Here is a 26,593-nt window from a genome sequence, read left to right as displayed (position 1 = left end):
CAAACCGCAACGCAACGCAAGGCGGACCGGACCCTCGCGTGGCTGAGGCATCAACGATTCCTGATGCCAATCATAGAACTGAAAGAAATTTGTGCTACCTGAGTATAAAGAGGGATGCCACAAAAAAAAAGAACAATGGACTTCGCGCTGGCTAGACTAGGGGGCGATCTCATTCTTTTAGTCTAATGTGGCTTTTCTGAAAGCAAACTTGTCCGCAATGACATAAAAGCGAGGCTGCGGCACCTACAACTTGAGATGGGACTGGTGCCAAGATTTGTTGGCTGCATAAAGGAGTCGAGCTTTGACAAAAGCTGAAGTTTTCAAGGACTCTTGAGGTTGTACAGACCCCAGTCTTTCTGATGGCTGTCTCAACAGGCAACCTTTGTGGCTTCCCACAATCCCTGGCTTGCTATGTACCTAGTGGGTTGATAAGAGATAATTAACCAGGAGGGGGCAAGGTATCCTCTTGAACCTTTCTTATGCTGTCTTGATCACGAGAGAAGTATTTGTGTTTTGTTTGTTTGTTATAGCCTATTCATAGGATGTCACTCGTAATAAAAATAGATCCAGCTGCAGCCGATGTATGACAATGGATGCATTCGTATAAACTGTAGAATTATGTTGACATTTGATCTTCCAAGAGAGCAACGAGAATTGCTCCTTAATATGGTATTTTGCTCAACATGTGGATATTATTGGAACAGTGACGATAAAGACTCGGAGTAGAAGATTTAACATCACGCATAGCCTTTTCTTGGCCTTGGAGCTGCTCACCGATAAAATGGAGATCTTATCACAACACAGTTGCGAATCAACGATAATTATCATCAATTGTATCTTTAATTCTGCAATTCAATGATTGTTGCCCTGCTGATGAATAAATTCAATTTTGTCAAAGCCAGATGAGGACCTTGGTAGGCACGATCGGCAAATCCTCGGCCAAGGCAGCACAGCGCCCGCGATAGCTGTTGAGGCTCATGGCTTAGCCAGTCACTTCATTCATCACCAGACACTCGCTCGAGCTCTCAGACATGGGAGTCTTGGCTTGAAGATTCTTCAAAGGCAGAGACACCGTCTGCCATGAGATTCAAGCCGTTTGATATTACAGGCCGTTCTTTGTTTTGTTTGTCTTTCTTTCTTTCTGATCTGACTCCATCCTTTGTGCGTGCTGGCTTCCGCTGAGGATATCAGGCATCATCATGGCCAGCAGCAAGGCGGCGCTCAAAGGCATCAACGATGCAGTGCGCCAACAAAAGTTTGACGACGCTATTGAAATGGCCCGGGACTTTTTGAAAAAGGAGCCCAGCAACTACCAGGGGTATGTTGGCTATTCTATTCTACATCCATGTGCACCAAAACTGACCCCTCAGTCATATTTTCTTGGCTTTTGCGTTGGATAAGAAGAACCGCCCGGATGAGGCCGAGGCTGTCTATCAATCGGCAACCCAGCTACGCCCTCAAGATGCACAGGCTTGGCAGGGACTCATCAAGCTGTATGAGAAACAGGCCGCCAAGAAGCTGCGCGAGTATCAAGCAGCAGTGATCAGCCTGGCCCCAATCTTTCACCAGGCGGAGGACCTGTACAAGTGCCAGGAAGCCGTCGATAAGTTCGTCGACTTTGCTCGAGCCCATGGAGATCAGCTACAGTATGCCGACGCCTTGTGGATTAGGCTTCCCGAGAGTCCTCTGTACTCGATTCTGGAAGGCTACTTCCCTCATCCCGCCAAGACATACGAAAGCATCACTCATATTATCGAGACATATGAGAAAAAGGCCATCAATACGCTCATTGGAGAGCGACGAACGAGGCTGGGTGCGACATTGACTGATGTTACTCTCGAGGTAAAGCGGGAAATCTACGGCCAAAGCAAACTAGAGCACCTTTACCGGCAACTCATCAACTGGACGACTGATGATGATTTGAGGAGAAGTTACGAAGAAAAGCTGATTCAATACTGTCATGATCGCCTCGTTGTGCTACCCTCAGGGCCAGCAAAGACGGAGGAGCAGGAGAAGGTTCTTGGACTGGCAAATGACATGGTCATTATCAGACACCCATTCCGACTGGCCTGGGATATTGCCATAAACTGGCAGGACAAGAAGGAAATCCAAGACTACGACGTGGAGCTTCTGAGAAACTACTGTAATTTTTTCCCAGAAAGTGATCTATACAAGATCATCACTGGGTTCCTAACAAGCAGCTCTTCTCCTTTCGCAGCGCCCACGGCAGAAGAATCGAAAAAGGCCCCCTCAGCCGAGGCCGAAACCTCTGACGATAGTGATGAAGAAGATGGCGGCGCCCCAACCTTTGTCGTCCCACTAACCGAAGAAGATCGGTTAATCATGATGACAGATGGCATTGCAAGCTCCGAATCCGTCTTTGGCTATAGGCTGGTAGGGCAGTACCTGCTACGGGCCGGAGAATACGAGAGTACAGTGGAATTGATGCGCAGGGCTGTTCCTTTTCTTACTAAACAGAAAGAAAAGATTGGCTTGTCATATGCAAACACGGAAGATGCCTATTCCATCTCGCTTGCGACGGCGCTCATCTACTACCAATCTCCAAGACATCACCAAGAAGCCAAGCGTCTATTTGACAAGGTTCTAGAGCACGACAAGTCTTCAACTCCTGCCATGATTGGCGCCGGCCTCATATTCGAGGAAGAGGAGGACTACGAAGAGGCGATTGATTTCCTTACTCGCGCACTGGCTCGTGATGCCTCAAACCTTCGTGTCAAGTCCGAAGCTGCCTGGGTCAAAGCTCTTAGGGGAGATTGGCAAACAGCTTTGGGCGAACTACAAGAGTGTATGGAGCCTCTAGAGGAGAAAGGTGATGCGGCCAAGGAGCTGCTGGCTGATACTCAGTACCGCATCGGAATGTGCATTTGGAACCTGGATACGGATAAGCAATCTCGAAAGCGGAAGAAGGGCGAATGTGCTTATGCCTACTGGCTCAAGGCGCTGAACAACTTTTTGAACCATGCACCGACGTATACCAGCCTAGGGATCTTCTACGGCGACTACGCAGGCGATAAGAAGCGATCACGTCGATGCTTTACAAAAGCCCTGGAGCTGTCATCTTCAGAGGTGACGGCGGCCGAACGCCTGGCTCGCTCCTTTGCAGATGATGGCGATTGGGATCGAGTGGAATTGGTTGCTCAGCGCATTGTTGACTCTGGCAAGGTGAAGCCTCCACCAGGGTCGAAACGAAAGGGAATCAGCTGGCCTTTTGCAGCCCTGGGTGTTGCGGAACTGAACAAGCAAGACTTTCACAAGTCTATCGTGTCGTTCCAAGCCGCCCTCAGAATCTCGCCCAATGACTACCACTCTTGGGTTGGGCTCGGCGAAAGCTACCACAGCTCTGGACGATACATTGCGGCGACCAAAGCCATCCTCAACGCAAAGAAGCTGGAAGAAGAATCCAAGGTGGATGTGTCCGGGGATACTTGGTTTACCAACTATATGCTTGCTAACATCAAGCGAGAACTGGGCGAGTTCGACGAGGCCATTATACTCTACCAGACAGTTCTGGAGACGCATGCTGAAGAGGAGGGAGTGATTCTCGCCTTGATGCAAACCATGGTAGACAATGCCGTTACAAGCGTGGACAGGGGCCTGTTTGGAAAGGCAGTTCATCTTGCAATAGATGCTATCAACTTTGCGACTAAGCGGAGCGGCGGCGTGTTGGACACTTTCAATTTCTGGAAGAGTATCGCTGAGGCTTGTTCTATATTTACGCTGGTCCAGAGTCGAACAGCGGACTTTCCTATCGATTCAATCAAACCTCTGTTAGAATCTCGTCCACAGGAGGCTTTCGATGTCCTCGCCAATGTTGACAAGGTTGGTACTGATGTCGTGTACCAGACGGCTACGACGGACGAGCATTTCAACATTGAGATTGCGACATGCCTCTACGCAACAATTCTGAGTTACAAGCAGGCCATCCACGTATCGGCCAATGATATCCACGCACAGGCCGTTGCGTACTATAACCTGGGATGGGCAGAATATCGTGCTCATACTTGCCTGCCATCACAGCTGCGGAAAAAGCCAAATCGATACATCAGAGCTGCTGTCAGAGCATTCAAACGATCAATCGAACTGGAAGCCAGCAATGCAGATTTCTGGAACGCCCTAGGAGTAGTGACTAGCGACATCAATCCCTCCATAGCTCAGCATGCATTTGTCAGAAGCCTGCACTTAAATGAGCGTAGCCCGGTGGCGTGGACCAATCTTGGGACCTTGGCCCTGCTGGCAGGAGACTTTAAGCTTGCCAACGAGAACTTCACGAGGGCTCAGTCCAACGACCCGGATTATGCGCACGCATGGCTCGGCCAAGGCTTTGTAGCACTCTTGTTTGGCGAGGCAAAGGAGGCAAGGGGTCTTTTTACGCACGCGATGGAAATTTCGGAATCGTCGTCGCTACCTGCACGCCGTCACTATTCGTCTTCGCTTTTCGATCACATCTTGACGGCTCCGCTCAACCTGAACGTGGCATCGCTAATCCAGCCTCTGTTTGCTGTCAATCAGGTCCAGAGTTTACGCCCCGATGATTTGGCCTTTGTCCATCTCAAAACCCTTTTGCAAGAGCGTACGGGCGAAAGCCCTCGCGCCGTTGAGACTCTCGAGAAGATATGTGAGAAGCTCGAAGCCGATTACGAAAGGACCGAGTCCGCCGATGACCTTGCGCGATTCACGCTGGCCAGGACGGATCTCGCGCGGGCATACCTCGCCGCGGGATCTTACGAACAGGCCGTCGAGTGTGGAGAAATGGCATTGGGATTGAGCGGCGAGGAGGGCGAGAATGAGTTGACGAGTGAGCAGCGCAAAAAGGCCCGGCTGTCGGCACACTTGACTGTGGGACTTGCGCAGTATTATCTGAAGACGTACGACGAGGCAGAGAAGTGCTTCGAGTCGGCGTTGGAAGAGTCCGACAACAACCCTGATGCGACGTGCTTGCTCGCTCAGGTTCTGTGGGCTCAGGGCACTGAGAGCGCAAGAGAGAAGGCTCGTGGTGCTCTGTTTGAAGTCATTGAAAAACATCCTGAGCATGTGCAAAGCGTGCTACTCCTGGGAGTCATCGCCCTGCTCGATCAAGATGAGGCAAGCCTAGAAGCCGTAGTAGAAGAGCTTCAAGGCCTCCGAACAAATGACAAGGTAACAGCAGCAGAACAATCTCGCATCGGCCAAGTTTTGAGAGCGGTAGCCTCTCTCGGGGACGGAAAGACGGAGCAGGACATGGTCTCGCAGGTCCAGACCGACATCATGCTCTATCCCAACCTCCCGCATGGCTGGTCATCGCTTGCTGAAACGACGGGCGAAGATGGCGACTACGCGGCCGAGATGTCGCTCAAGGTTGCTGCCAGGGGTATTCCGCCGCGGGGGACGCTGGAAGCGCAGGACTTGGCCAAGGCGTATGCTGGGACGGGCAGAGTCGCGGATGCGCAAAGGGCGGCGTTTTTGGCGCCGTGGGAGGGGGCTGGGTGGAATGCTCTGGAGACCAGTGTTGAGGGTATATGATGGGAATATATATCATGGCTTCATGTATGGGAAAATGAAGAGATGGCTGTTCACGATGACGGAATAGAGAAACGAGAAAGTGTACGGCTATACGAAATGACTTACCGTTCACAATGAAATATATACAGTAAAATAACGTTATATAAGGGGGTATCACAAAGCAATTCCAATGTCCCAGATCCAATCCATGTCCTCACTGCGGCCGATCCGCTCCCACGCTCTCCCTGAGCCTCGCCAGTCTTCCCTCCATCCAGGCCTCATGCCAAGCGTCAATCTTGCCTCCAAGCAGCGTGCACGTCTCCGGCGTCAGCAACACCGTCCCCCTCGCCACGACGGCGCCCGCCTTGAGCAGCATCTTCTCGCCGATGTGCGTCTTGCCTATCCCAATCCCCCCTACACGCCTCAACTCCACCGCGAAGACCTTTTTGCCGCGGCCGTCCTGCAGCACCAGCCTGTGCATGGCGTTGGTCCCCCCCGAAGCCGCTCCCGCACGAGAAGCCTGCGTCTGTCCCGCAGATGAAGAAGACCCATCCGCCTCGCCGTTCTCTTCGTCCGTCACACGAATGACTTGTCGTCCGCGCGTGCGCTCGCCTCGCTCAATGGCCTCGAGCTCCTCGACCTGCTCCCAGCGGCTCAGACTCAGGTTCTCAATGTCGAGGACCTGGACGTGCGTATTTTGGGGGAGTGAAGAATTCTGGACGGCGGCGGAATCGATATTTGGGGGGAACGCGGGCATTGAAGTGTCGACGACGGTGCCGGAGGTGTTTGTCAGGTCGGAGGCGAGGAGACGGGCCTTTGCGGTTGCGAGCAGAGACGGCATTGGTGGCGGAGGGGAGCGAGAGGTGAGTGTTGCGAGGAGGGTTTGGGACGGCGGGGGGAGGGATTGGGCGAGGATTGCTCTTCGGAGCTGCGGGACGAGGTCCATTGTGTGTGAATTTGGTGCTGGTGTTGGTGCTTATGCTTGTTTGTGAAGCTGAGGTTGAAGCTATCGAGACTTTGTTTGGATAGCAGTAGAGCTTTTTTTCCCTTTGAGTTCCAGCCAAATGACGTACCTGGAATTCCCATCCAGCGGCTCCAATTGATAGCGGCGATAAGGTTTTAGGGGACCAGGGGCGCTATATTTTAGTGCGCCAGCTCTAGCTTACAAGGCTGTGCCTGTGCTGTCTGTCACCTTCTCCAGTGTCCAGTCCAGCCTCATCGTTGTCTCACTCAACCTCCAACCTCCAATCTCAACCTCGCCATCGCCATCTCCAGCCTCTCCATTCCAGCCATGTCCACCATCGCATCCTCCCGCAACCCTCCCGCTCCGCTCCGCCGCACCCCCTCCGGCACCCCCACCTCTTCCGCCCGGCCCTCCTCCGACGTCTCCCGCTCCGCCGTCACGTCCCCCGTCCTCGCCGCATCCCAGCCCGCGACCAGCTCCAAGCGGTCCAACAACCGCGCCGCTCTGCGCGAGTACTACAATCTCCGGGCCGCAGCGGCTTCGGCCTCGTCGCCGTCAACGCCGCGCATCATCGAGGTCCCCGACTCGGAGGTTCCCGCCAGCGAGATCGACGCGCCCGACTTTAACCTCGATGAGTTCCTCCAGAAGACTGTGGCGGAGAGCACCTTGCAGGAGCTGTTGAAGCTGTACACGAGAGTGCTGGGCGAAGTGAGGGCTCTGGATGCAGAGAAGAAGGCTCTTGTGTACGACAACTACAGCAAACTCATCACAGCAACGGAGACGATTCGAAAGGTATGCATCATCATCATGACCCGGGGTGGAAATTGCGTGACAGGGTATGGAATTGCAGCTGCTAACCAATTCAGATGCGAGCTAATATGGATCCCTTGAATCCCATGGCCACAACACTCGATCCAGCCATTGCCCACATCTACAGCCAGGCGTCCGCCATACAAGAATCAATACGAAAATCGGTACCTCCGCCGGATTCGGACGAAGGCAAAGCACGGGAAGCCCAGCAACGCCGTCAACGCACGAGGCAGCTGGCCATTGAGGTGCTGGCGACTCCTGAGCGGCTACAAGCACTTGTAAAGGAAGGGAGATTCGAGGAAGCCAGAAGACAGTGGGATATGCCGAGAAAACTGCTGGAAGCTTGGAAACAGAAGGGGGTGGGCGGAGACGACGTGCAGACATGCATCGATGAAGGCGATGCGGTCATTGCTGTGACGCGAAACAGGTCACCGGCACCCGAAGAGAGGGCGTCAAGGGACGGGCGATACGGGCCTTTGCATTCTAACACATCGCCTGCCATGAAGCAATGACCGCCCTGCCTTTGTTGCTGTGCAACGAATCCAATCTACCTGATGCCGTATTTATCACGCCTCTTAGTCCTCCTGCAAGGTACTCACATCCAGTATCTTGAACGGGTCTGCGTCATACTCGCTCAATATCACTTCTGCCCTGGGCTCGGCCTCCTTGAGCAGCTTCTCCAAGCTGGGCTTCAATACCTCTCGGAGGTAGCCTCTTTCCGAGTTGCTGTGGAACACTTGGATGAGGGTTCTGCCTTGCTGGATGGCCTTGAGAGCAGAGTGATGGCTCGTCTCACCCATGACGAGTAGGTCCACATCGGCCGACTGGAGAACGTCATATCCACTTCCTGCGCAAACACCAAAGCTGCGCACCGCGGTAGTCTTGATGTCAGCGCCAACAGGGGACGCAATCATGATGTGTTTGAGGCCTCCGAGCTTGAGAGCCAGTCGCTTGATGATCTCCGCCAGGGGCACGGAGGCACCGTCCTCGAACTTGCCTATGCTGCCATATCCAGCTGGAGAGTGTGATTCGGGGGCCGTGGCGCAAGGAATAGCAACCGACCGGGTGCTTCTATGGGGTCCGGCTACGATGTCGGCGAGCCATGTGTTGAGGCCCTGGGGGGCAGCATCCACGGCCGTGTGCGGGCAGTAGACCGCAATGCCAGCCTTGGCCAACTGTAGGAGTGTAGCTTGTTGGGGGTCGCTATTCGTAACTGACTTGAAGCCGGAAAAGATGAAGGGATCTGAATGCCAGGCATCAAGGCCAATTAGTAGCTAGACGACAGAGTAGAACAAGGCAGTAATATCATACGGTAGCTGACAATGACGCTGACGCCCTGGCCAATGGCATCCACTGCGACTTGAAAGGTGAGATCGTTTGTCACCATGACGGTGGGCTCGAGCTTCTTGGCATCGCTCTCGGAATTGCCAACCAGCAGCCCGACATTGTCCCATTTCCGGTCGGCGAGCTCTTCGGGATATCTGCCATGAATCAATCAACAAGTGTCAGCTAGGATATATATATAGGAAAGCATGTGAAGAAGACAAGGTGACGACAAGACAAGAGCAACGTACAGCGTCCTCATCGAGTTGACAACGAGCTGCGTAAACTTGGACGGCTCGACCTGCCATGCGCCCCAAGCGCCCACACCATCTGCATATTCAGCCATTGCGCCGCTGTCTGGTCTTTTGGTTGAGCTCGAAGTGGAAATGGAAATGCTGTGTCGCGGCGAGGGACAAGCACGAGCTGCAGAGAATCCGAGACGACGAAGAGCTGGAACGGGACGACAAGATGTTGAGCGGAGTGCCGACGAAAGACCTCTATCAAGGCGTCTTGCCAATAGCATTTGATATCAATGTGATGCCAGAGCTTGCAGATGATGGGTGAATTGGAAGAAGAAGAAGAAAGTCTGGACTAGATCTTGGATGTAAATCCCCAATAGAAGGCCTCTTATCGATGAAGCCCCTCCAATGAGAACCCCAAGCTCAACTAAGCTTCTCACTCCCCACACCAATCCAAACGCCCAATGAGCTCATACCGTACCGAAGCTGCGCGCAACACTGTTGAATCCGCACTGTAGGCATGCCACCATCCCCACGATCTATCTAATCAATCAGATCGCTTCTTCTTTCTTCTCTGCATTGTCGCAACCCTCCAACCAATATCCTCGCCCTTAAAACATTTCTCGCCATGGCCTCAATAACAGAAGCCTCCCTGCGCGAGGCCATCACCCAGCGTCTCGGCGCAATCCACGTCGAAGTCACCGACATGTCCGGTACCGCCCACTCCAAAACCCATATTACAAATCCCCCCCCCTCCAGGATAAGCAAAGACTCACAAAAAATTGTATACCAGGTGGCTGTGGCCAAGCATTCACTTCCCTGATCGTATCCCCCCAGTTCCAGAACCTCAGGGCGCTTCAGCGGCACCGCCTCGTCAACACGGCGCTCAAGGAGGAAATCGCCGCCATCCACGCCTGGACGGCAAAGTGCCAGACGCCGCAGGAGTGGGACAAGGAGAAGGATACTGCTGCGCCGTCGCTGGAGGGCACGGTTGGGGGACACGTTGAGGGGACGTCGCAGTGAAGAATGAGGGGGGAACAAGTCCAATATACCCAGGGGATCAAGGATGTTGCATACTCAGCCTGACCGTGGCACGAGAGATGGGCGCAAGATATACATGATGGAGCAAGATGAAGCCCAGAAAGATAGCCTGCCCAGGCAAACACCCATGGGCAATCCACTAGGGCTGGTCAAAAACTTACTTGGATAACATCACCATGGAATAGCCCTGCCGCATCGAGCAAACTTGCCCCAAAAGATTATGATATAGAGAGGGCGAATAACTCAAAATATCTTCATAACTTGTATATATATCAGAGATATCAAAATATGCATCACTTATTAACTATATTTCCCAACATCCGAAGCCACCCCCTTCCACCCCGTCTCGACATCTCCCATATATGCCATTTCCCTAGCTCCTCTTCTCCCATTTTTGCTCGCTGACCTCTTTGCCTATCAAAGTCAATGTGCATCTACAGCAAACCCAAAAGATCATCGCTATCCTTCTTAGGCTCAGAACCGCCGTGTAGCTGCATCGCTGCCGGTAATGGCTGGCTTGCATTCGCCGCTCCAAAGTTGAGCCCCTCAAACCCATTCATTAAATCATTCATGCCACCAGCTGGCGCCGCGCTAGAAGAGCCACTGGCCGCAGGGGCATCAAACATGCTCATCATGTCGGCCATACCACCCGTGGCTGGGCTTGACACCCGGTCAGGAGTTCCCGCTGCACTCGCCTGCTCCTGAGACGCCGGTGCTGCGCCGTCAAAGTCGATGTCGAGCAGGTTTTCAATGTTGCTCTGCGATGAGGCAGAGCCATTGGCGGCGGCCGCAGCAACAGAGGCAGCGATGGGGTTCTCCGCGGCGTTCTGGCGCTGTTCTTGAATGGCGGCCCGCTGGATTTCGTCGGCGCCGAATCGGCCCTTGCCAACAAAGGCTTCGGGAGGCTTGTGGTATACTGATGCAAGAGTCGACAGCTCCGACAAGAGTTGCTCCAGAAGGGTAGCGGGCAAGCTTGTCATTGTTGTTGAAATGGTCGGCTTTTGTGACAGAACGATGCTCTAGGGGTTAAATATCAGTACATGTGCGCTTCTTCAATAGTTAGATGGAACTGAATTCTTACCTTGGCCACCTCCAGGTCTCCTGATAGCAATCGCCAGTAGACATATGCTCTGTCACGGATATCAGGGTTGTCGTTGTTAGTGGTAGCCTCTTGCAGTACTTTTTGAACCAGACTCTGCGCTCCACTAGGCTTCTTCAAGAACAGCTTAACAACGGCTGTCAGAATCTGCAGTTGGGTCTATAATGTGGTGTTAGCCTCGAAGTCTGACAGGCAAGCTGCTCTTCAAAATATACCTGAGTAAACTCTTCCGAAAAGGTGTCGACAAAGCCCTCGAGAATCTCCTCCGCATTGCTAATCTTCTCCGCGTATTCTCCAACAATCCAGATAAGTGATCCACGAGCATTGGCCTCGTCGAGCTCATCAATGTAGTTGCATAGCGAAGGAATCACTCCCTCGTAACCGGGGTACTTTCGCAGAATGTCCTTGATGACCACAACGACCTCTTGAACCACGTAGTTGACCTTGGTGGCGAGAAGGTCTTCCAGCGCCTGGACACACTTGGCACTGGCGTCCTCGATCTTGATGGCGACCTGGCCGATGGCCTTGATGGCTCGGCGCACAAAGTCCATGTCCACTTCCAATGCATACTCCTTCAGCTCGGAAAGGAGCTGCTCGTAGTTCTTCTCGTTTGCTATCCTGACCATGATTTCCAGCTTCTGCATCTTGACGTATGGCGGATCGTTGTACTTGCAGAAAAAGACTCGCAGTTCCTTGCTCAGGATGTCGGGCTTGGCTTGGAGGAGCAGATCGATGTTCCTGAGGGCAACATATTGCACCTCTGGCGCAGACGCGACCAATGTGACTGTTGTGATTCGTGTTAGCAGCAAAGCAAACCAAATGATGTCCATCGAAACGTAAAGATGGGTTTAGCAGCAACAAACATACCGAGAGGAGGCGCCATCTTCTTAAGGTATGACCGCACGAGCTCCGGGCTGATTGACTTCATATGGATAAAGACCACCTTGACAGCAGCCAAGACCACGCTAGGGTTGACGTGCTGAAACTGTGGAATGACCCTCTCGCAAATGTGTTCCGACTCCTTGACATCGGCGGCAATATAATCTGCCAGCACGGTCAAGATGGTGATTCTACCCCATTCGGTGCATTCGTTCATGGCCATGAGCAGCTTCTTCAGCACAGCAGGAGTGACCAGCAACGCCCTCGTCTCGGGTGCCGTCTCGCTGATTTCCGCCAATGCCTGGACCGAGTTTGCGACTACCATAGGATTCGGGTCCCCAATCATCTCTTGGAGTGTCTCGATGAAGCCGTTCTCGATGCACATGGCAGGGTTCAGGTCGAAGAGTTTGGCCACGCAAATGGCGGCCGTCTTGCGCACGTACGGCGACTCGTCTCGCAGCGTTTTCCTCAGCGGCTCCTCCATGTAGTCGACCATCTTGTCCACCCTGATGCATCCCATTGTGCGGATGGCCAGCGCTCGTACCAGCGGGTTCGGATCTTCCGAGTCTTGCACAAACGTGTTGACGGCGAGAATGCAGAGGTCTGGGTGTGTTTTGGCGTAGTTCCTAAGGGGTCACACGCCTCGGTTAGCATTGCCATGTCAAAACCTGCTCCAGCAATATCATTGCGACGTACATGAGATAGAGATAGACAAGTTTCTTCTGGTCCAGGTCGGCTGTCGCAATGTTCTTCAAGACGTCGGGGAACAAGGCGGACACATCCTTGCCCAGCGTCATGGCCATGATGGTCTTCTGGATCGACTCCTTCCGCTCGTAGGCATATTGCGAGACCAGGCCTGCTCGCAGCTCAAACGTCTCGCCCTTCCGAGGCGCGGCAAAGGCGCCCCGGATGCGATTCACCGCCATCGCCGAGGAGCTTCTGGGAGGTGGAGGGGCACGAGGATGGTGCTGAGTCTGGCGTTTCGGACGGCTCACGGGTTCCGCAGGGGTCTGCGAGTTGGCCGGCGGCCGTGAAGAGAAACCTTTGAAGAGAACCTTGGACTGCTATCAGGGGAATGGCTAGTGGCAGAGCCTCCAGCAAAGGCTCCGTGTCGTGGCCTCTGGAGATTGTCGAGCCAATGTCGAGGGGTTGAGAGTTGCAGCTGATGTCTGGATTCCAGGCCATCAGCTTGCTGTACTGTAGCGACAGCCTCCCTAACTGGGCCAATCAAAACTCCACTGAAGGCCGGCGCCGAATGGCCAGATTTACTGGTCCCGCTGAGTCATCCAACTTGACCGAATCGCCCTGAGATGCTATTAATGGCATGGCATGGATAGAGAGATTAGGTAGAGACAATAATTATCTCGATGCCTAGACATGGTATCAATCGTAAATATCAGAAGGCACCATTTTGGATGCCTAAAGTATTCGCTTGCTAGGAATGCATGGATGCTTAATCGTCCATCTATCACTTTACACGGATATATCCCATAAGGGGCATATTATGCTCGTAGTAGCAGAAACCAGCAGCCAGTCTCGAGCTATTCATGCAAGAGTCCGAATAAATACAAGGAAAAAACTCCGATCCACACCCACATGCGGCATCACAAGTTTCACTACACTTACTTAGTCATCTACTGTCGAGCTCATATCATATCATCTAATCCTTCATCTTCATGTTCACATCAAATACCCAAACATCAATCGCTAATTCATTCATCTCCACGAAATCACTCTAACAGGCACTCCATATTAATAAAGTGCACGGACCTCTTCCTCCCAGCCAAACTCACCCTCGACGCCATAAACCTAAATCCCTAGCTCCCACTTTCTCATCTCTGCCTTTCCTCCCAAGCCCGGGATCCTCTCTTCCCTCTTTTGTTCCGCCAACATGGTAATGCCACCAACAGAATCATCGAATAATGAATATCCGCGTACTTGTCTGCTAAATCTCCATGTCGCAGGCAAGCTTTCCCAATCTCAGGAGGCTATTCATTGAGGCCCGAACAGAAGATGAAGAGAGGAACATCTCCAGAACGGCCGTACGTGATTCCGCCACATGTATTTACTTGAAAGCAGCCCTTTCTAACATCATTAGTTTTATCATGCCGTTCTGTTTATGGGGTCCGTGGCCGTCTTCAGTCTGATTGCGCAGAGGCTCAACGCCGGGAAATGAATCATCTTGTTTTACAGCCAGTCAGCCATCAATTCAAGTCAATATTCTGTTACACCAGTCTCGCCGTAGTCATTGCACAAATGGGTCATCAATTCTGGCATCTATCAAAAAAGAATCATTCGTCTTGGTCGCCATCCAGAACATCTTCCATTTCGGCGTCCCCATTCTTCGGCGTTGACGATGCCGCCTTTGCTTCTTGTTTTCTCCACAAGTTGGCCAGAAACTCATTTGTACTTGCTTCATCAATACTCTTGTCGTCTCTCTTCTTCAAAAATCGTGGAAATCGTAAACTGAGACCTCTCTCGTCGCTCACGAGTCCAATTGCCGCGGTATAGACCGGACTGAGTGTAATGTCTGCAAACGCCATTTCCCATACCTCCTGTGGCTCAAACCAAACGTCTGGGCTTGGGCCATAGTATTCTATGAAGCTCGGCTTCTGTAGCTTGGTATTCTTTGGCTCGCCGCTTTCTTCTCCATTGTCGTAAAACTCCTTATTCGCCTTGTAAAATGCGTCTGTAAAGCCCGATATGCATTTGCAGACCACCTCCAGCGTGCCGCTTTCCTCATTGCGCACCGCCAACAAGATGGGTGACCACCATTTCGCTTTTCTGCCTTGCCCATGCCATCCAGCCACGGGAATCATATCTAGCGTGTCGAAGCTCGAATTGTAATCCTTCTTAACCTTGAGCCAGGAGTCTAGCCGTTTATCTGGCTCATATGTTGCCAAGAGCGGCTTTCTTCGAGATTTTGTTGATTTTTCATCACCATCGCCTTTTGCAGTACTCTTCGTCTTCCCCTTGCCCTTTGTTTTAGTCTTGGGCAACGACAGTTTTTCTGTATCTTCCAGGGGCTGCTCAGGCTCATCTTCCACTAAGGGCAGATCAGGAATATTGTCCAGGATTTTGACCATGATGCCTTCACATTTATTTTCCAATGCCGACTTGAAAAACTCGAGAACTGCTTCAGAGTCACCAGAAGTAGCGTCTAGGCTTTGAACCCAGGTAAAGTGGTGCGGCACCTCGATAAAGAGCGACCGAAGAAGTTCTCGTCTTTCTCGAAATGGTCTGTCCAAAAGAGATTGCCCGTTGAGATACATCAGATCAAACGCGAAAAGACAGACATCGATTTTGATGTCTCCAATTGCAACATCCTTTCGCGCACGATTTGTCAGTGTCTGGAAATTCTTGAGCTCTCCCGTCTCTCGGTCAACAGCAACAACTTCCCCTTCCATGATGAAACTACCGATACCTTCTCCTCTAATCTTTGGTACAAGCTCCACAAGATCAGGATATTTTTCGGTCATGAGCTCCAAGTGTCTCGAAAATATCGAAACCTTGCCTTTTTCATCGCAATGGACTTGGGCGCGCTGTCCATCATATTTATACTCGCACGCAAAATCCCTCCCTTGGAGCTTCGTAAGCATCTCTGAAAGATCTCTGGTTATGCTTCCCAGCATGGGACGCAATGGCACGTGAAGGGTCAAGCCGCACCGCAGGAGCAACTCTTCACACACCCCGATGTCAAGCAGTGCAGGAACTAAGTCGTTGTAATTTGGATGCCTCGCAAAACTTGCCTTGACAATCTCTTCTGCTCTGCTCCAGACTTCCGCCAACTCTTCCTTCTTTAGTTTACTTAGCTCCGTAATATCCTTTGTGCCGTACTCAGAACCTGGGGCTTTAGATAGCAAGAAAGCTCTGGACAACGCAATGAGCATGGTAGTTTTGACGGCACCAATGCGGAGCTATATAGCATCAGTTGTGAGCCTGGTGACAAGGAAAAATACAGGGTAGAGTACGCACATATTGAGAGACGGTTCGAACAATAAACCGGCTCTCTTCTCCCCCTCGCGCATCTTGCAGTAGCCGATCTACAATCCGTTGCTTCACCTCACCGCTGCCTTGCCCATGAGTAGTGGCAATCTTGACTAGGGATTGATATACTCCCTTTATTGTAAGAGGCTTCGGTTTTCTCAATGTGAAACTCTGTTTCTTCTTCGCTTCGAAAGCAACATCGCCAGGATCCCCGTATTTATCATAGATGGCTTTGAGGGACCGGTTATCCAGACCACATACTTGGCGAAGAGCCTTGGAAATGGCAGAGCCGCCGAGCCCAAGCTCCATAGAGATGTATGGAGGAGATATAGAGTTGGTGGCCAGCCAGACCTGAAACACCGATGAGAATGATTACGCTTACAAGGTCGATGAGAATACTTACAGCTGGTAAAAGACTAGAAGGATCGCCCTCGACCAGAATTCGTAGGCAATTTACCAGAGTATCAACGATTTTGATACGACTTGTCGTTGCACTGACAAGGACGAAGCATCTAGTAAGAAGGGCGTAGGACGCATCCCCGTTCTCGGGGGCCCAGTATTCCTGCAGCTCCTTTACATACTTTGACGGTTCAAAAGTGAGTGGCGACTCGTCAAGGGGGATAGACGTTGTTACGATATCATCGGCCATTCCAGTAGATTGCAGAGAAAGTGTCTTCTTAGCATCCTGCTTTTTAGGAGTCGTTGCAAGAGGTAATTGATCTGGTTGGCTTGCTGAAGTAGGCATTGAATCATCCTCTACTGTCTCTGCTATGGATCCGATATCTTTGTCCTTGGGAGTCGCATTTTGGCCATCCGAAGGAGTATGAGCTTCATTCGCTGCCTCTTGGTTCCATTCTGCTTGTAGCTTCCGTGCCAGTTCCTCATCTGAAAGTATAGCCGAGGAGCTACTCTGAGCGCCATCCTCGCCAGCTGATGAGTTCAATGCATCCGACTGCTTCTGCCTGGAAAAGAAGTACTCCAGTCCCTTTGACTGGGCTGCGGGCTGTTTCTTGCCACTGTTGAGCTTCCTCTTCTTGGCCGGACTCGACATAGCGTCTCTGTGCAGCTCGGAACTGCTGCGGAAGCCCCTCGACGTTGCAGTCTTTAGCTCAGCAACATGGAGAAATCATCTGAGAATAATCCCAGCTCGTGAAATACGGCAAAACGCGTAATCTCCGGACAATCACCCTCGATTCATGGTTGAAGCTGCTCCTTCACGCGAGCTCCTCGCCGTCCATGACGCTGTCCAACACGACGGCACGTGACCGTGAATCCCGCTTCGGCCCCGTCCCCCTTGCGCCGCTAAGCCGCTTCAGGCACTTTGAAGCCGCACAACCAGCAACCCGCAATATGCGAAATCTTTCCCTTCCAGCCCCACCATCTCGAACTTCCAGTCGACATCTCCCCTCACCCAAAACCACCAGCCTCAAAACAGACCCCCCTCAAATCCAGCCCAAGATGAACGGCGAAGATCCCGCGGAGCGGCCCGATTACATCACCACCGTGATCAATGGCCTCGAGCGCTATAACCCCGAGGCCGTGGGCACCCTCGAGAGCTACCTCCAGGAGCAGTGCGACCAGAAGTTTGCCGACTGCAATGCGAACCGGACGCTGTTGAAGCTGTGAGTGGCCTTGTTGCTAAGCGCGGGCTGTTGTCTCGTGTTGGTGCGAGAATTTCCCTGTTTTTTTCTTGCTTTTTTATACATGTTCTGCTATCTATCTACCTATCTATATGATGACCGTTTTTGTAAACGTTTCCTATTACCTGAGACTGGGTCTAAACAGCCCAGTCACTTGAAGTCAACTTTAGTGGTGTCTGAAAAGATGGAGATAGAGAACAAAATTACCTGCTGCTTTTGTTTCATTTTCACTCGTCAGCGCATGGAGCACCGCGATGCTAACTAAGCCCGCCAAACTAGCTACCAGCTCAACCCGGACCGCATGAAGGACGAGGTCGTCACCAACATCCTCGTCAAGGCCATGACCCAATTCCCCTCGTCTCAGTTCACCCTCGCCCTCCACCTCATCAACCCCTCGGCCGCCTCCTCCGGCGAACTCCACGAGGCCATCACCAAGCTCCGATCCCTCAACTCCCAGCTCCAGGGCGCCCAGTACGCCGACTTCTGGGCCGACCTCGACGGCGATGACCTGTGCGCCGACCTCATTGCCGACATCTCCGGCTTCGAGGATCTCGTCCGCGAGCGCATCGCCACCCTCGTCTCACACGCCTTCCGCGAAATCCAGCTCTCACACATGGTCTCATGGCTCGGCTTCAACGAGGACAAGACGCGCAAGTTCCTCACCGAGGTCGCTGGCTGGACCATTGACGACGACGGCACCGTCAAGATCCCCTCCAACCCCGACAACGAGGCCAAGAAGTCGGAGATTCGCGAGGACGTCAACGTCGATCAGTTCGCAAGAGTGATTAGACGGTCTTGGGAGGAAACTGTATAAATGCTGTCACACATGAGGGGAGAGAAGCGAAGGGCGACGACATGGAGATAGAAGGCGTTGATTAAACCAGTATTTGCTTATACAGGGAGCAGAGTGACAAATGGATATGTCGGCGGAACCCGTGATGCGGAAATGATACAAAAAATCACTGGCATTGGTGCGGGGTCCCAAAAACTCAGGCGTTTAATAGGAAACAAACAACTGTTAATTAAAAAAGTGATACAAGATCAGTCATGCATAGAACCGGGCTATCTTTTTGAACATCACTTCTACATTCTATTCGCGCTCTCCTATATGATATCATGAACTCGTCGAGGCTTTTTTTGTAATCCTCTTAAATATTTTTGTCTAACCACAAAGATAAAACCCCCCCCCCCGGACAAACATTATTTCTCCTTGGACAACTCCTCCCACTGGACACCCGCCCACTCCTCCAGATAGCCCGCCTCTTCCACGGCAGTATGTCTCAGGGAACAATCCCTCTCGCACACTCCAACAATGATCGTCCCCCACTCCATGCCATCCAGACTCAAGTCATCCTCTTCCAGCTCCGTAATAGCATTCGGCGTCAACTGGACCTCAAATGTCCTCCGGCCACCACAGTTAGGGCATCCGGGCATCGTCCGCTTGGTCAACAACTCGCCAACCTCATCCGTCTTAGAGTACAGCAACGGCACGCCGCTAAACTCATAACGAATGCACTGCTCGGGGTTCTGCGCCATTCTGTCGGCAAATTTCTGGAACGTAGCGTCCATGGCTGATTCGAACGCCTCGCGATCAAGAGCAGATGGCTCCGGGGCGTCAGCGTCGGCGATGGTCACGTTGGCCGGCAGCTTCGTCGACGCAGGATCGAGAGTTTCGTAGTCGGCATCGGCGAGGTAGAGTGTCGGGTAGGGTGTTGGCTGCGCAGCCTTTTCGGGCCAAGGCTCGGCAGGAGGAGGAGGTCCCGCGGGCGTAGTGTTGATCGCCAGAGTTTCGGCAAAGGTCTTTGAGAGGCTGGTTGAAGCCGCGGCGGCGGCAGGCTTCTCAGCTGGAGCAGCAGCAGCAGCAGCAGCAGGTTTAGCTGGCTGACTTGAGAACGGGTTGGAAGAAGAAGTAGAAGAGCTGAAAGGATTGCTCGATCCCGAGCTAAAAGGATTTGCGCCGCCGCTGGCAAACGGGTTTCCGCCAGAACCCCCAAGGGGCTTTGCTCCAAACAACGATTCCCCAAGTCCAGGCCCGTCCTTTTTCTTTTCCTCCGACTCGCTCTTCGCCTCAGGCTTCTTCTTCTCCTCAACCGGCGCCGTCGTCACGGCACCGTCTTTCCAAACCCTCACACCTCGCACCGCGCGAACACTGCCAGCCTTTCGCCGGCATGTGGCCCTGCGACAGGCGAAAACGTATAGCCGCCGCTCGTGGGATGGGAATTTCTCGGGGAGCTCGCCGTTCAGCTGCAGAAGCAGGGCCATCATGTCTTTGCAGACTTTACATCTTGCCAGGGCTGCTGACGGCGGTTTGTTTGCATCGAGCCAATCCTAAACAGCCATCTCATTTAGCATGTCGTCTCTCAAAGCTTTGGCGCAATTCATCAGAGACGGGGAGAAGGAAAGGCAAAAGAGACATACCGGAGTGCCTCCCAGTTTGCTTATCGTGTCCTCTTCAGCTTCTTTAGAAGCATATCCAAGAAGGACATTTGTCTCTGTGAACTCGCCGTCCGAGGAGTCGGAAGCGTAATCTGCCATTGTCGCAAATCTGCCTGCAGACTGGAGGCTTCTGATTGTGGTGCTGTATGTATTTCAACGATGGTGGGGTCAAGATTTTTTTTTAGTTGGAAGATAATCTCGTTGCGGGGCTTATCAGCGGTACTGGCTGCGGTATCGTTAAAACGGCCAGCCACATGTCCATTAGAAGAAGGATGGATATTTTATTGACGATGATGAGAAATGGATACAAGTCACAGCACGTGGCTGTATTAAAAATGCAGTATTAGATAAATGACAGTGCCTGGATATTTTTGAACCTGTTCCGGGATGATTTTTGTCTACCACAAGTCTAAACAATAGATTCATTCATTACATGTGATCCTCAGGGCCGTCCATTCCCGGGCCCGGGCCAGCAGCTCTGCCCATCTGTCGAGCCTTGAGCAGCTCGTCGCAGAGCAACAGGTTGGATGCAATGCCTGAGCTTGACGCAATGCAATTTCTCAGGACTCTAAAGGAGTCGAATACACCCTCCAGTTCGGGATCCATCGGCTCTCCAGTCTCCAAGTTCAAGCCAACGGTCTGGCCTTCGGCATACTCGTCTTGTAGGGCAGCAACTGTGATTTGACGTTAGTATTGCAACTTGACATTATAAATTCGGATCTTGGTGTCAACTTACGGGCATCCTGGACATCGTGTCCAGCGTTGGCAGCAAGGGTCTTGGGGATAATGAGAAGAGCATCGGCAAAAGCCTCCACACCCCACTTGGCCTTGCCCTTGACCGTCTTCGAAAAGGCATCGCTCTTGAGGTGGGCAGCACAGGCAACCTGGAAGGCACCGGCGCCTGGAACAACGCTCTTGTCAACAATCATGTTGTAGACGCTTCTTAATCCATCTCTGACAGCATCCGTAACCTGGGCAATGGTGTGCGCGTTGGGTCCCTTGATCAAGACGGTGACAGACTTGGGGTCCTTGACCTCCTCGACAAAGGTGTACTTTTCCTCACCCAGAGTCTGCTCGTAGACGAGACCAGCCCAGCCGAGGATATCGGGCGTTAGGTCGTCAACGCTGTTCTGAGCAACGCCGCCGCAGATGAGCTGAAGACGCTCCATGTTCCTTCTCTTTGCTCTTCGCAGAGCCAGGATACCGTTCTTGGCCAGGACGTCTAGAGAAAGGGGGTCAATGCCCTTCTGGTTGATGATGACAAAGCTCTTCTTTCCGTCATCACCGCACACCTGCTTCTTCAGCTCGACAATCTTCTTGAGCTTGGCATCGATGAAGCGACGCTCACTCTCGACAAGCTTGTCTCGCTGCTCTGCGCTTGAGTAGAAGAAACCAGAGTTGATCTCAGTCTTCTCATACTCCAAGCTGACGTTCATTGTCAGGATGTAGCAGTTCTCCAGTCTCTTGGGCATGTCGGGGTGTCTGGCACCGTGGTCCAACGCCAATCCTCGGATGAGCTGCGTGTCTGAGGCAGTGCGGTGCTGCATCTTCATAATCTCCACCATGTGCAGGTCGGGCTTGGCAGGGGCCTGGTAGATGGCCAGCACGGCATCGACGATATCGGGGGTGAGCTTGGCTGCTAGTGTCGCGTTCAGCTTCGTGGCAAGGGATGTTCGGGCAACGTTTAGCAGCAGTTCGCGGTCGACCTCCTTGGCTAGCTTGAAGGAGTCGAGGAACTAGCAACAGTTAGACGACACTCGTTTTAAATTGACAAGCGTTGTGTATTTGTATTCACCTTGAGAGCCTCAGCCTTGGCAATCTCGAAGCCGTCGGTGATGATGCGAGGGTGGAGTCCCTCCGAGATATATCGGTCTGCCTGCTTCAACAGCTCTCCCACCAGCAGCACGACGGATGTTGTGCCATCGCCGCAGATGTCGTCCTGAGCAGTCGCGGCTCGAGCAATCATGACGGCGGTCGGGTTTTGGATTTGCATTTCTCGCAGCAGGACGTTTCCATCCTTGGTAAGCTTGATCTGTTGACGAGCGAGGGCTGTTAGGAATAGGGGGTCCGTCACTGAGGGGTAGAAATTGGGCATCGCGTACCTGGCCGGCGCCGTCGACAAGCCTGCAACGCTGTTAGCACTCATGAAACGCCGCGGAGGAAGCCGTCTGCCTTACATTTTGATCGTGCCTCGCGGTCCGAGGTTGGACTTGAGCACATCCTGCAGGCCCTCGCCAGCGCTGATGTTGACCCTCAGAGCTTCACCCCTCCTCTGCAACCCGGTTAGACGACAGCAGCTCACGAACAGCAGGCAGGGGACACACGCACTCGGGACTCGGCCTTTGGGTTGAGAAGTTGTGCCGCAGACATGGTGATGGCTCTGAGCTCGCCGGATCGATTAGAAATCTCGTGGGCTCCGTGGTGGCAGTATCGTGCTTTCGACAAGCTTCCCTCTGCCTGGCTGCGACCCGCAATCTGAGTGGTGGGCTGGGTACTTTTTTCTGCCTTCTCCGGCCAAAGGCGGTGTGGTGGGGGTTTGACGTCCAGTTGTATTAGCAAGCCAATCAATCCTCCACCAATTGCGGTAGCCCACTCTTTTGACACGGTGTGTACTTGTAATAGGGAGTTGATGAATTCACATGAAAGTTGAAGAATAAGAAAAAGAATGCGAGTAATTTTACTAGTGGAATATTGCATCTGGATAGATAGATGGCTGCACAATTGGTAAATACATCGGTACATAGCTTTGGCCCTTCATCCTGGTACTCCCCCACCAAAAAAGAGGGCATTGTCATCTCAACTCCCTATCAATGGCAACCCCTTTTGCTCCCCGCCGTGTAACAGCATCACCAGTGCACCTCTGACCCTATTTCATCAAAAACAGAAGAAATAGGTAGGTATATGAGAACTCAGCAAGGTGTCGTTCTACGCCGCATACACTGGTTCTCTTTGCACTATACTACCCATCTATCCACGTACGCACTCCCTTTTGTGCTGCTTCCAGTCTGCCTTTTGACACTCTGTCGAGCAGTAACTGATCTTCATACACCCCTTGCATTTCTTCAGCTTCAGCCCGTCCGACTTCTCAGACTTGCCACATGTGTTACATTGCTCAACTCCGTCTGCCGATTCCTTCACCACAAACTCCTTCTCATTGATAACCGGTTCAACAAAAGGGACAGGGTATATTGGGCTGATTGCAATCCGCACCGCGTAGTCTGCCGCCTTGTCCCACAAAGGTAAAGCAATAAAATCGTTCGGTAGTTGTCCATTGCCGCATGAGCAAAGCCATTGCTGCCCATGTTCAAGGCTCAGCGGTACAGTTGCGCCCTTCTTTGTGTATTCGCAACTTGGGAGATGGTTCCAAGTTCGGCATCGCTCGACGAAAGATGGTATGGTCTTCTTCCAAAGAACCAGCTCTTCATCATCGACTATCACTGTGCAACCCCCAAGAGGGTCCAGTTCGTACAAGAACGTCCTCAAGGTCTCCGATTCCAGCATTTTCAGTGTAAAGGGGATGATGGCGGCGTCCAGCACCACCGATCCCGGGTCACCATCCAACCGTAGAGCCGATACTAGAATAACTGCCTGGATGCCGCCCTTTTGCGGATGCTTGATAAATATTAGGCCTGTCTGACTTCCTTGTACGCCAGAAGAAACCATGAATATGGTAAATAGAGATTCTTTGAAATTGACGCGCACGTCGTTTGCAATTCCCGATATATCCACCCCATCTCTTAGCTGCCTCTCTTTCACAGAGAATTGCAGAGATGTCAGCGTTGTCAGCCATGACAAGCGCGCCTTTTCTTTCAGATCAACAACAGGAAGCCTATCAAGGTTAATATGTGGCAGACTAACAGCCACAGGGAGACCGCGAGGAGCAAGCACAGTCGGGGAAACAAAATCTGCCAGGACCTCGCTCTGCTTCGGGTCTGCCAGAGGGGCAATCACCTCGATATATCCAGACTTGCGAGCAATGCGAGTTTTGCTGCCAATGCTCGTCACAGGAACAGGATATTTGAGCGGGCATATCAACTCTTTTTTGCCAAACACGATATTGATGGTGAAGGGGTCGTTCTGCTGCAGTTCGATAGGGGCCTTATTCTGCAACAGTTTTTGGCCCCTCTCAGAGGAAATCTGCATATGCGCAGTTAAAGATTCGATGGCTTTTTTATCCGAGGGTAATTCGGCCATCAATGTCATTGGCCCTCCGTTATCCACCTGGGTAACATCATCTTTCAAGGGCCTTACGCCACTGCTCGTTACCTTGTGCGCTGTCGTCCCCGGCATAAGCTTGGTTATAAACACTCTGGTGGAGTTTGACAATGTAGTTTCATAGACTGTACTCTCACCCAGTACTGTTCTTGTTCTTATAAGGGCGGTACTAGGAGTAGCCATGGTCAAGTCCAGGCCAACCATGTCTATCATTGGCTCTTGCACCAGCACAGCTGTAGGCACCAAAAAGGTTGCTACCAATGCCGATTCTCCTAACCAACAGAGCTCATCTTCTTCTATGCTCACGATTGCATCTCCTGAGGCCATGTCGCCGGTTTTCGTCACTCGGCCAAAAACAATATGAACATCATCGAACACGTAGAGTGTCTCAGCGAGTGATGAATAATGGCGGCTAGCCTTCAATGCGCCTACAAATGTTGGAATTGGACTTAACGGGTGAGGTTCACCATAGAGTAAGTCGATTGTGTTTCGAGGAACAAGTAGAGTGATGGCAACCATGGGCGGGAGATGATTCCATCCACTAAGAGGCCCATGACGAGGTATCGTTGCTACAGCCCCATCAACCTTGTCGTCATTACTCCAAAGGTTGGAGAGAGATAGCTGTAGGCGAAAGCCTTGTGCCTGTTTTGCTACCATGGGGAGAGCCCGTCGCTGTTCTTCGATTCTCCTTAGCAAATCGCCGAGCACTGAGTCCCAATCGGTTTTCACCCGTGCCTGGATGGCTTTGAGCAAGGCAGTGAACCCCCCACGATGGAAACGGGGATAATTGGTCGCCTCCCTCCCACTGAAATAACGGGACTCTGAGTCCATCTCGTTTGTAAACATGTCCAAATACATCTCAAATAGAATCTCAGTGATGTCTTTGGCTTTCATCTGTATCTTGGGTCGTTCTATGCCATAGCCACCAAGCTGGTCGTCACGCTTCCATGCCAGACGAACATGAAACTGAGACTGAGTTGTGCCTCCAGTTTGGACCATCGCTGATATAAAAATCTCATCTACGTGAGATTCAGCCTTTGCATTTGTCCAGCAATGCAAAGGGGTAAGGCCCAGTAAAAGAGACACTGTAGACGATGGGCCGTGCAACACATGGTCAAGAGACTCTTTCCCGGATTTGCGGTTGTCCAAGAGCTGCTCGGTAAACAGTGTTGCCCACGGTTCATTTTTTAGTAGAGGCGATGTGGATACGAGAATGTTCAAGACTTCAAAGTGATCCGACAAGTTGGAGGTGTCGATTGCATCGAATTTGGTCGGCGCACTGCCACCATGTCCATACGACGCCTCGTCCAAGCAGAGGACCTTCGAGTCCCACAGACGCCTGTACCAGTTCGCCGATACTTGGTCGGCCGTATCAGAATGTTGGAGGGTATGGCTGAATGCGAAGGCATCTGAAATGACAAGGCGAACACACATGTTGTTCTTCAGGCTTCTGAAGGCATCAACCCATGCAAAGAATTGTATCCTAGCAGCTGCAGCAACTTTGTATTTCTCGTCATCGATACCAGGCTTCAAGGGAGAATTGTCTGGCAAATCTGCGAATGCAGTCGCAAGATGGAAGCTGAGCAGGGGATCGTTGCCATAGTGAAAAAGTTCCCAGTCGGATAACAGGCCAGCCACCATAGGATTCAGTATCTCGGCAGTTTTCCCTTCAATCATCGTGATTCCCGTTTTCCAGTAGTGTCGGAAATTCTCAGGCAAGGCAAACTTGGACGTTAGAGCGAGAGGGGCAGCTGATCGCAACCCTGTCAGGATCATAGAGCCTTCCTCCGTCATTTTTTTAGACAATTTGAGACTCTCAGATAGCCTAGTAGCTTGCTTGTCTCTATCATCTTTTCTTGCCGCGTCAAGAATTCGCTGAAGAGCGTGGCGGACATCATGCAGGGTATCTTCATCGCAAAACCTGATAACCGACCCATATGGGCCTCTGGTAAACGAATCAAGCGATTCCAGCATGGGAATAATCGTTTGGGCATGGCTGGCAACAAGTTCTGTGGTCTGTTCGTCCAAGTACATGTGGTAGTATATGTCCCAGAGGGCCTCGTTGCTGATAACTTCTCCATCAGCCAATATCATGGTCAGAAGTACCAGGTTCCGTGCTACCAAGTGATCAAGATTAGCACCAGGCACGTGTAACGCTGGCATTTTTAGACCAACCAATGATATTTTCGTCAATATCACAGCATGTGAAGTCCAGTTTTCTGTCAGCTAAAGACGACGAGACTGTCAGTCTAGGCGCAACTTGATTCCAAGGGCAGTCTTGAACTCACGAAGCCCTTGCTGAACATAGGAAGTGTACAAAACATTCCTCAAGTCACCGCAGCCAAGTGACAGTAAGCTTGCATCCTGACCGTGGGGAACGCTTCGAGCCAAATTCGTAGCAGGCGTGTTTCCGATGGCGTAAAGCCAGCGGTATCGGTAGGCAACGGTGGGCGTCAGCATT

The 26,593-nt window shown here is 52.0% G+C and overlaps 11 protein-coding genes across 11 annotated transcripts; 4 read left to right on the top strand and 7 right to left on the bottom strand.

Annotated features, from left to right (window-relative positions):
* Nucleotides 1–1,199: 1,199 nt before the first annotated feature.
* On the top strand, nucleotides 1,200–5,520 carry TRIVIDRAFT_56084 (uncharacterized protein; the record flags this gene model as incomplete). Its single annotated transcript, XM_014102098.1, has 2 exons — nucleotides 1,200–1,318; nucleotides 1,371–5,520. 2 exons carry the CDS (start codon nucleotides 1,200–1,202, stop codon nucleotides 5,518–5,520), a joined length of 4,269 nt encoding a protein of 1,422 aa, XP_013957573.1.
* Nucleotides 5,521–5,713: 193 nt separating this feature from the next.
* On the bottom strand, nucleotides 5,714–6,445 carry TRIVIDRAFT_36967 (uncharacterized protein; the record flags this gene model as incomplete). Its single annotated transcript, XM_014102097.1, has 1 exon — nucleotides 5,714–6,445. One exon carries the CDS (start codon nucleotides 6,443–6,445, stop codon nucleotides 5,714–5,716), a length of 732 nt encoding a protein of 243 aa, XP_013957572.1.
* A 345-nt stretch (nucleotides 6,446–6,790) lies between these two features.
* Nucleotides 6,791–7,740, top strand: TRIVIDRAFT_129721 (uncharacterized protein; the record flags this gene model as incomplete). Its single annotated transcript, XM_014102096.1, has 2 exons — nucleotides 6,791–7,255; nucleotides 7,330–7,740. Coding segments are annotated over 2 exons (876 nt in total), but the record flags the coding sequence as incomplete, so codon positions are not given.
* On the bottom strand, nucleotides 7,735–9,125 carry TRIVIDRAFT_92174 (uncharacterized protein; the record flags this gene model as incomplete). The annotated part of the gene is made up of 3 exons (XM_014102095.1): nucleotides 7,735–8,516; nucleotides 8,585–8,754; nucleotides 8,848–9,125. The coding sequence occupies 3 exons, from the start codon at nucleotides 8,940–8,942 to the stop codon at nucleotides 7,849–7,851; spliced, it is 933 nt and encodes a 310-aa protein (XP_013957570.1).
* Nucleotides 9,126–9,463: 338 nt separating this feature from the next.
* TRIVIDRAFT_178794 (uncharacterized protein) lies at nucleotides 9,464–10,774 on the top strand (the record flags this gene model as incomplete). The annotated part of the gene is made up of 2 exons (XM_014102094.1): nucleotides 9,464–9,548; nucleotides 9,629–10,774. 2 exons carry the CDS (start codon nucleotides 9,464–9,466, stop codon nucleotides 9,856–9,858), a joined length of 315 nt encoding a protein of 104 aa, XP_013957569.1.
* On the bottom strand, nucleotides 9,770–12,965 carry TRIVIDRAFT_86812 (uncharacterized protein; the record flags this gene model as incomplete). The annotated part of the gene is made up of 5 exons (XM_014102093.1): nucleotides 9,770–10,895; nucleotides 10,958–11,134; nucleotides 11,191–11,759; nucleotides 11,843–12,480; nucleotides 12,551–12,965. 5 exons carry the CDS (start codon nucleotides 12,778–12,780, stop codon nucleotides 10,311–10,313), a joined length of 2,199 nt encoding a protein of 732 aa, XP_013957568.1.
* A 1,180-nt stretch (nucleotides 12,966–14,145) lies between these two features.
* Nucleotides 14,146–16,892, bottom strand: TRIVIDRAFT_64213 (uncharacterized protein; the record flags this gene model as incomplete). Its single annotated transcript, XM_014102092.1, has 3 exons — nucleotides 14,146–15,771; nucleotides 15,830–16,192; nucleotides 16,245–16,892. 3 exons carry the CDS (start codon nucleotides 16,890–16,892, stop codon nucleotides 14,146–14,148), a joined length of 2,637 nt encoding a protein of 878 aa, XP_013957567.1.
* Nucleotides 16,893–17,255: 363 nt separating this feature from the next.
* TRIVIDRAFT_79902 (uncharacterized protein) lies at nucleotides 17,256–18,560 on the top strand (the record flags this gene model as incomplete). The annotated part of the gene is made up of 2 exons (XM_014102091.1): nucleotides 17,256–17,463; nucleotides 17,761–18,560. 2 exons carry the CDS (start codon nucleotides 17,300–17,302, stop codon nucleotides 18,293–18,295), a joined length of 699 nt encoding a protein of 232 aa, XP_013957566.1.
* Nucleotides 18,561–18,681: 121 nt separating this feature from the next.
* Nucleotides 18,682–20,016, bottom strand: TRIVIDRAFT_37581 (uncharacterized protein; the record flags this gene model as incomplete). Its single annotated transcript, XM_014102090.1, has 2 exons — nucleotides 18,682–19,809; nucleotides 19,900–20,016. The coding sequence occupies 2 exons, from the start codon at nucleotides 20,014–20,016 to the stop codon at nucleotides 18,682–18,684; spliced, it is 1,245 nt and encodes a 414-aa protein (XP_013957565.1).
* Nucleotides 20,017–20,226: 210 nt separating this feature from the next.
* On the bottom strand, nucleotides 20,227–22,336 carry TRIVIDRAFT_74153 (uncharacterized protein; the record flags this gene model as incomplete). The annotated part of the gene is made up of 6 exons (XM_014102089.1): nucleotides 20,227–20,591; nucleotides 20,654–21,653; nucleotides 21,713–21,949; nucleotides 22,020–22,041; nucleotides 22,095–22,189; nucleotides 22,246–22,336. 6 exons carry the CDS (start codon nucleotides 22,285–22,287, stop codon nucleotides 20,347–20,349), a joined length of 1,641 nt encoding a protein of 546 aa, XP_013957564.1.
* A 548-nt stretch (nucleotides 22,337–22,884) lies between these two features.
* On the bottom strand, nucleotides 22,885–26,592 carry TRIVIDRAFT_37791 (uncharacterized protein; the record flags this gene model as incomplete). Its single annotated transcript, XM_014102088.1, has 2 exons — nucleotides 22,885–26,249; nucleotides 26,421–26,592. The coding sequence occupies 2 exons, from the start codon at nucleotides 26,590–26,592 to the stop codon at nucleotides 22,885–22,887; spliced, it is 3,537 nt and encodes a 1,178-aa protein (XP_013957563.1).
* Nucleotide 26,593: the final 1 nt, after the last annotated feature.

Source organism: Trichoderma virens (genome assembly GCF_000170995.1).
Source record: "Trichoderma virens Gv29-8 chromosome Unknown TRIVIscaffold_5, whole genome shotgun sequence".
Classification (NCBI taxonomy): Eukaryota; Fungi; Ascomycota; class Sordariomycetes; order Hypocreales; family Hypocreaceae; genus Trichoderma; species Trichoderma virens.
The sequence above is the reverse complement of the archived record's forward strand: the minus strand, read 5'-3'. Positions and strand labels throughout refer to the sequence as shown.